General features: G+C 46.5%; 1 protein-coding gene across 1 annotated transcript; it reads left to right on the top strand.

The window, feature by feature from the left end:
* Positions 1-4,294: 4,294 nt before the first annotated feature.
* On the top strand, positions 4,295-8,917 carry C7H11orf42 (chromosome 7 C11orf42 homolog). The gene is made up of 3 exons (XM_059069567.2): positions 4,295-4,366; positions 7,725-8,523; positions 8,787-8,917. Exons 1-3 carry the CDS (start codon positions 4,295-4,297, stop codon positions 8,915-8,917), a joined length of 1,002 nt encoding a protein of 333 aa, XP_058925550.1.
* The last annotated feature ends 15 nt before the right edge of the window (positions 8,918-8,932 follow it).

The following is an 8,932-nucleotide window of genomic DNA, read 5'->3' as shown; positions in this document are numbered from 1 at the left end:
GGGAGTTAAATGGCTACGTCTCTCCCGGGGTCTGCAGCTTCAGGGGCCAGGGGTCCAAATGAAAGAAATTTCGATATTCCAGAAAATCGTTGTATTTAATATTTCACCTGTTTGCCTGAGGTCGAGTCATTACGGTCTCTTACCAGTCTGCCCTTTTGTGCATCCTGAGCCAGAATGTAGAATTCTCAAATAAAATCCACATCAAATAGAACCCCCATTTGTCCTGGCCAACATGACGAGTAGCACACGATGCTGGTGCAATATGATGAAATAGGAATATTTCACACTGCTGTGGCTTCCAGAGAACAGAGATATTAAACAGGAAGTGTTGTGGTATTGCTCAACATGGGATTCACTTTCTGCTAAAAGACTCCACACTGCAAGGAAATCATTGCACAAAAAAATCTTTCATGCCAGCATAAAATCCAGAATGAGAATATTCTCAGACAAAATGCAGGGAGTCACTGTTATGAGGTCAGAAAAAGCTATGGGCTGCAGAGGCAGACCCAAGCTCTCTGGGAAAACGATCATAACCGTGGGTATTAGAGTTAGCCATTAAGACCTGAAGCCCAGTACAATCTGGACCACTCAGACAGCTGGACCAAGCACCATGGGATATCACACAGGAGGGCTGCAGATCCGAAAAAGCAAGTGATGCCATCTCCAGAGACACATGGGGTCTCACCAGGTCCTCATTAACAAGGAACTAAAAAGATAGCCCAGGAGCTCAGTGTGATTTTCAGAGGTGTTAATGCTGAAGCCAAGTGGATGAGGAGGAAATCTACAGTTCTCCTCAACCCAAGTGTGGGCTCAGTCATTCTCAAGGCTAATCTTTTTCATGAAGTTCTAAGTTAAAAAGCCCTCCAGGCAATGATTTTACAGATAATTGTGACAAAATTCTAATCCTAATGGGTCATGAGTCTTTAAGATGTACACATCCTTCTCTTAGTGATTCCTCCTCAATAAATCTATCCTGACAAAATAGAGATGTGAACAAAGACGTATGCAGTGATATTTATTACAACATTATTATAAAGAAATATAAAGAAATGCGTGACAGTCATGTGTCACACATACACACACATACCATTTTTTGTCTTTCACCTCTGGTACGTGAAAAGGGAAATCATGTGCAGCCGATGTTCAAAAGCGGTGAGTTCTGTCTCCCTCCCACCACAGGAAGCCTCTCTGCTAAGTAAGGCACCTTCACTCCATGGTTGTGCACAACTCCCAAGGCAGCTGAGTCCAAAGCTGTACATTGTTCACTGTTAAGCCAAAAGTCCATCCCCTCAGACATTTATATTTTGTTTTGGATTGAGATTGCATACGTACCTAGCATGCGGTGTGTTTAGAAGGCTTTTCCGGCACTCTTACTCCTCACAACAACCTGAGAACAATTATAAGCCCATAATCCCTTACCTATAATTACAAAATAAAAACATCTCTGAAGAAACAATAGTTTTTTCATAACTTTGACCCAAAATCTGGCCTGACCCGTCATGATCATATTTATACTATTTATCTCACTTAGTGTGAATATTCATACATTTAGCTACAGAAATATTGATGGGTTTGATGACAGGGCACCGCCCTCAATCTCACTGGGGTATTCCTTTATATATCATAAAGGCACAATATTCCCTTTCTAAAATCTTAAAAATTCTGAATTCCAAAACACATCCGTCCCAAAAGGTTTCAAATAAGCGATTAGGGACCTGTAGGATTATCCCTGTAGCCTGAGAGAAGTGAGACTTGTCAGGGCTCTTGAACACTCTGAGGTCTTTGTTATCCAAACGATTCTGTACTGCCATGGAGGCTCTTGCAGAGAGCGGCATGTTCTCTGGATAACAGCCCCTACCTGTTTGTTTCCCTCGTGCTCTCCACTCTGGTCACTCCTCAGATATGCTGATAAGCTGTGCCTTTTATCCCAGGGAGACCCCAGAACGTGCTACCATGGTGGCAAAACCCATGAACAGGATATGGCCCAAAGAGCCCAGGCCTTGGGCTCATCAGCTCCACCTAGAACTCAGCTGTCATGTGTTTTCCTTCATCAACTTTCAGTCTCAGACTCTGTGAACTGAAAGGAAAAATAGACTTACTTAGAGTAGAGCAGGATGGAATTTAGGGAGCCTAGAGAATCAAGGTATTCAGACCACAAAAGACAGAAAACAGATATGGGCTTCTGGTCGAGGAGTTCAACAGTACCCAATTTCCCCTCTATGAACAAAAAACTGAAAGAGAGCCTCATCTGATTTCACCAACAGCTCATCATCCTTGCACCCCTATTTCAACCACCTCCTTCTCATTCTGGACGCCCTTCAGGATACAGATGTACATCACTCTCTGCCTCTGACTCAACAGCTCTCAATGTCTCTGTCCTTCTGCATCTGTCTCCTTGCACCTGTTGGTCAGTTTTGCCCCACGTCTGTGTCTCTTGTCCTTGTCTCTGTCTACCTCACTCAGAATTCCTTTCTGAGGGAACAGAGGTGCCAGTTGTACTCTACCAGGTGACCTCTCCTTGTCAACAATAACAAAAAATGTGCTAAAGGGGCAGTGGGAGGAAGAGACTTGGTTTCACGTAACAAGAAGCTTGGGGTTTCCGGTTTGGTCTTGTGCGGCTCTCCTCTCATCCTGCCCATTTCCTTGTCACCACATCACGTTGTACTTCCACCTGGCGCACACCCCTCCCACCACACTCAGGCGGGCACAAGGAACGTGTTGATCTCTCCCTTCACCAAAAGGAACCACTGGTTAATGGTTAAAGCTGGAATTAGGCAGATGCAGATTTGAATCCCAGATCCACCATTGACTCACTGTATGCCTTGCACTAATTTAACCTCTCTGAGCCTGTTAATTCACTTGTAAAATGGGGAAATGATAGTTCCTACTTCAAGGAGTTACTAGAAGGATTAACTAAGATAATGTATTCAGAGTGTTTGGAATAGCCCCTAACATATTCAATTTCAACAAATATTTGAATATTAATTCCTCTCCTGGAGCACAGGCCCATGCTCACTTGCCAAACCTTTGCTCAAAGACCTGATACCCAAACTCTCAGCTCTCTACGAAGACCGGCCCTCTCCTGAGGCCAGTCACCTCTCCTTTCAGAAACTTTTCTTGGTAACACTCTCTCCCACCACGGTAGGACCCTTCCCAGTGCTCCATACTCATGCTACCTCAGACAATGGCCCACTTTGTGGGATAACTCTACATGCTGGGCAAGGATAGGGGAGGATGCTCCCCATACACAAGGAGTCTTCATGGGCACAGAGGAGTGTAGTGGGAAAGCAGCTACTAGGAGGACTCTCTAGAGTGGCTCTTCTCCAAGGAAAAACCACTCTTCTTCTCCAGCAAAACACCAGGTTGAGATCTCTGGATGGAGACACAATGAAAACCACACATAGATTAGGGCCATAAAGGAAGAGTACCCACTAGATACAAAGCAGCCTTGGAAAGAAAGTAGAGGATGAAGAAAAATTTCCTTAAATTTAGCTGGGTAATTTTGGCTTCCTGAAAGTTCTCTCCAGTTACTAAGGCAACATTATTCCAATTCGATTCTTATCCTCCACATTGTCACCACTCAGCATGGCACCCTCCTACACACACCTGGTTCTCATTGCAATTGTAACCCACTCATTAATAATGAGTTTCAACCTAGGCTGCACATGAGAATTGCCTGGGGAGCTTTTAGAAATCCTGATGCCCAGGCATACTCCAGACCAATTAAACCAGAATTTCTGGGATTAGGATCCAAGTACCAGTAATTTTTAAAGCTTCCAGGTAATTCCAAAGTATGGCTGAGGTTGAGCACCACTGCTTTGTTCTCAGTTTAAGTCCTGATCTATGCTTCTCCCATGTCCTTCAGGACCCCAATCCAACCTCACAAAGAAGTCATCTGCAACTGACAAGATAGCATAGCAAATTGCTTTAAGGAGGAAAGGCCTGATACTGTTTCCTTAAAGAACTCAGATCAAGAACTACACACACACACACATATATACACACACACACACACATACAGACATATACAAACACACCCTAATGGTTACCTGCATCTACCTCCCCTAAAGCAGGAGAATGAATAGATGACTAAAGAGTACAGACTCAGGTTGTGGGTACAGTGAGGCTATGAAAGCGACTGCCCTCTCCCCACCCAAGGGCCCAACACCCGGCAGGACCTCTATGACCTCATGCTGTAGTAGGTCAGAGTCCAGGGCCTGGGGCCTCATCTCCATGGGTAGCTTGGGGTTTCTGCAGCAGCTACTGCCCTACCTAACCCCTCCCACACCCCATCATGTTGGTTGGTACCCCTCACCTGCTGACACTGGATGAAGCTGATGCTACCTGGACCCTCATCAAAGATAAGGTAGGTAAAGAGGGCTAAAGAGGAAGTAACAAAGCATGACCTAGATGGGTCTGAGCAGTTTATAAGTTGGAAGGAGTTGGAAGCCTAAAGACAATAATAACTAACATTTACTCAGTGCTGGCTTATGTGTGAGGCACTGCACTAAGTGCTTTGCACAGAGTGACCCATTTAATTACAATTGCAGAAACAGTAAGAAAGGTTCCTTGAAAGACAATGGATAGGGAGCTATGAGAGCAGAAAAGAGAAGTGCTAAGTCAGGGGTAGACTCAGGAGGTCAGGAAGGCTTCCTGGAGTGAGCACACTCTAGCTTGGCATATCGGAGTTATTCACATGGAGGGAAGAGGAATACCTGGCACATACAGGGTGCTTAATAAACACCTAATGAGCAAGGGACAGGGTGTGTGTGCGTGAGTGAACAGTGTACTAGTTAAAGGCAGAATATATGCAAAAGCCAAGAGAGAAAAAAAGAAAAATGTAAATTAGTGAACTACAAATAGTCCTCTAGAACAGAGGTCAAAGAATTAGTGGTGAAAATGAGGAAGAAGAGGTATAGGGGCTGACGGTGAAAGGCCTTTTACGTTTTCTAAAGAACCTGAACTTTACCTTTGACCTCTTCACAGATATTCCAGCTTAACTTCCACAGAATGAGAAATTTGGGTTTTGAGCCAAATATACAGATTTCCAGGAGCAGGCAGATCTCAGCTCTGAGTTGATGGTGTCCAGAAAATCCCACAAAATCTAGATGGCCAGTAATTTCTGATATTGGAGAATTTAGGGATCAGGTTCTGGTCAGGCTATCTGAAGGAGAATGAATTTAAAGCATTTGCAGAAAGCAATCCAAGTTTAAAACAATCATCTTAAAGCAGTGCCTACCAAACTCAAAGCAACCTTAATGGCACATAGCTCCCATCTGCAATAGAGTAGCAGCTCACCACAAAGGTCAGCTTCCCAAGGAAGCAGAAAGAGCCAAGGTCCTCCCAAGAATGAGAGCAACTAGTTTCAGCAGCGTTAGAGGCTGGTCCTGGACTAAATCAATCAGAATTAGGGTGAAGTAAATGGGGTCTTTAACTATTAAAAAGCTACACCATCTCTGAGTATCAGAAAAACTCCCTGTCCTATTTAAATGGAAAATTGCCAGGAAAGTCAGGGTAGGGACATTCAGGTTAAATCACTGGTAGTATGTGACAAGTTCAAGAAGTAGGACATCTTTGAGTAACCTGGTTTCCTCCTCCAGAACTGGTTTACTGGGCACTTTGTAGAAAAACAGAATGTGGCTCAAGGGCTCCCTATTCAGAATTCAAACCAGCCAAGGTACCTCCAGGAAGATAATCTTCCACCATCACTTCCCTGGGCTACCCAGGGGAGAGCTGAATTTGCAGGCCTCTAAGTCCTCAGAACTTTTACCCAGAAGTGCAGTGGAAGCAGGTAGTGGTCTCAAATGGTGACTGCCAAGAACACATTCACCCTAGCATAGAGTTGAGTGCTTTATTTTTCCTGCTTTAGGATAACCACTGGAGCCCTCAGGTTAAGAATAAGGGCCTAATAAACTTCCATGGCAAATTCATATCTATATTCTGAAACAGAGTTTCCAGCTTAATCACCTTTTAGCAGAAATTTAGACCATAAGAAACATCACACTCCTGTTAGAGGAACCTCTCCTGGAGATGCTCCAATTCGTCTCATTTGTACAGAATCCTAGGCACCAAAGGAGGAGCTAGGCTGGGATTCTGAGGTTATATTTGATGATTATGCTTTCACTGTCATGAGGCAGAGCATTCTATACAAAAATGCTAACCCACCATTGCTCTGCTCTCACCCCTGGAAATCCAACTGTTCTTCTCAGGGTACTGTTCTTCAGACCTATGCCCCCACCCAAAAGTTAAAGGTCCCATATCTTAGTGAAACGAAGGAGAAGAAATGATAGGAAATTCTTCCATGCAGATCAACAAAGAGCACCAGCTATTTCCTTGGCTAGGTGACAAGACAGTAGTGACAAGCTATCTCAGCTTGTGTAAAGTCCAGACACAACTAGCCGCACCCCTCTTACGCTTGAGGGCAGCACTTCCGAAACAGTTTTACGTTGCAGAAAGCAGATCAACCTTAAGGGACCATTGGTGAATTCTACAAGAAAGCAAGTAGAGCACACAGCATTTTAAGAATAGGACTCTAACATGAAAGAGGCCCAAAGAGGGAACTGTGTATGCTCCTTAGCAGAACACAGAGCCAGAAGCCTCAGCCAACAATATCTTGGATGAGTCAAGACCATACCTAAGTACAATTACTAGAGAGGATCTTACAGGGCTTCCCAGTTGGTCATGAAATTAAATTCTCCAGGACCGGGTTACCAAGCACAAAAAGGCCAGAAGGACAAAACCAAGAGGAACTGTAATCTGTGAAAGCCTACTGGAACTAGCATTACAAAGATGAGGCCTCAAATCCCTAAAAGAACTATCCTCTGCCGCTCGGGCAGAAGGTGTATACTAAGATGTTATAGACGGTGTGGACTTCCAAACCTATTTCTGTGTAACCACTCTTGGTTAATGACATCACCCATCTAACCCTAATCCTTGAGGATGCCTTTTCCCACACCCCTTAAGTGACCAAGTTCTACTAAATCTATAACCTAAATACCTTCCCCCATTATTTTAGTTCAGGGCCTCACCATGTCTTGCCTGGAATTTTACAATACTCTTAACTGACTTTTTCTATCTCTCTTTATTTTATGCCTTCCTATTCAGAATTAACTTTCTAAAATGCCTATCTGAATTGTGCCCCTCCTAACCAGTGCCCTTCAAGTGGCTTCCCATTGTCCTCAGGATAAAAGTCCCATCACTCAGCACACACACAAGGCCTTGAATAATCAAGCTCCTGTGTGCTTGTCCCTCTCCACACCCTACACTTAAGTAATATGAGATTATGCTTTCCTGACTATGCCCCTCTTGGTTTGTAAGTTCAAATTTTTTCACTGGCTGTTCCCTCTGCCTGGATTGACCATTCTCCTCCCTGGCTAATTCCTTCAAAGTTAAAGCATTACCACCTAGAAACTATCCTTGATCCTCTTCTAGCAAAGACAAAGACTGTTAAATCACATCTCATCTGCCCCACAGCTTGCTCTCTGAGCTATATCAGGATAGGAACAAAGTCTTATTTTTTAATGCATTCCCAGTATCTGGCAGAGTCTGGCCCATAGTAGACATTCAGGTTTTGCTAGAGGGGAGAACTGGGAGACAAGCAGGAAGCACAACAGTTTGAGCACATTGTGCAGTGACAGTGGGAGGGTCAAGCTAGAGTAGGCTACCAGGTAACTCCTAACTCTGACCCTAACTCAGTCCATGACCTATAAACTGGCCACCTACAGGTTACAGAGGAGCGCTTTGGGCCCAATGTAGTGGCAGTACCTTTCCTGTCAGATGCAGCCTGCTTTGACCTACTGGGTGTGCTAGTGAAACAGTCCCGCCCAGCCCACACCCGCCTGGCTCTGCCAGGTCGGCAGGGCCGGCGGGCACTACAACCAGTGGGGCCACTACCGAACCTCCTGGAGCAGGCAGGCTCTGAAGGTGCCTTTGCCCACTGCACTAGAGAATACTCACCAAATGGCCGGGCAGAGACAGCCTATGAAGAAATGCGACTGTTGGATGGGCAGCCCTGCCGGATCCGCTTACATATGGGTGGCCTGCGCAAGAAGGTGGCCTTCCTGCTGCTGCCACCAGGGCAGGTGAGCCTACAGCAGACTCTTCCCTGGCTCCGAAGCACCCACAGCATCTACGTCATCTACCGGGTCTTCTCCTGTTCCTGGCTACGGCTGGGGCTGCTGCCTACAGCCCGTGAGCCCCAACTGCTCTGGTTACAGCGGTCACTGCCTATTGCCTTCTCCTGCCTCAAGTTTTCACTGCAGCCCAAGGGAGTGCTGGGACCACAGAAGCCCCTGATCAAAGACCCACTGCCCCATGGGGCCAGTTGGGTCAGACCCGACCTCAGCATCATGCCACCCCCGGCCCCCACGTCAGCCCCTGCTTATGTCCCCAAAGCTGCTGATGTGCCCTCACCTGGACCAGCCCCACCTTCACCACCTCCCCAGGAAGGGCCAGAGGGCAGACCACCCAGATTCTCCTACAAGGGCCGAAACCCCTTCCGAAGGGGGCCCCAGATGCTGTCAGGTACTGCTAGAGGAAATGAAGATGAGAGGGATGGGATAAGGTGGAGGGAAAGGGCGTGGGGCGTGGCCCAGGAGTGTGTGGGGCACCCATAACTCCACAATGGACCCTGGTGAGGGGGATGGAGTAAGGGAGCCAGGGGAGGGTGAGATGGAAGCATGGTCCTGGTGAGGGGGTGGATACAGCACAGAAGACCAGAGGGAGGGGCCAGGGCAGCAGAAAGATGAGGGCATGAGTCAAGCTGTGGTTATCCCCAACCCTGGCAGAGAACTGGTTCTTCAGCCCCCGAAGCCCCGCACCAGGAGCCCAGGGTGGGGGCCCTGGGGACCCCGAGCGGCACTCCATGTCCCTGCCCCTGCTGCAGGGTCTGTCCTCGGAGTTTGACAGCGACGAATGAAGCTGAGGAGAGGGA

Source organism: Kogia breviceps, chromosome 7 (assembly GCF_026419965.1).
Source record: "Kogia breviceps isolate mKogBre1 chromosome 7, mKogBre1 haplotype 1, whole genome shotgun sequence".
NCBI lineage: Eukaryota > Metazoa > Chordata > Mammalia > Artiodactyla > Physeteridae > Kogia > Kogia breviceps.
This window is presented reverse-complemented; position numbering and strand designations above follow the sequence as displayed.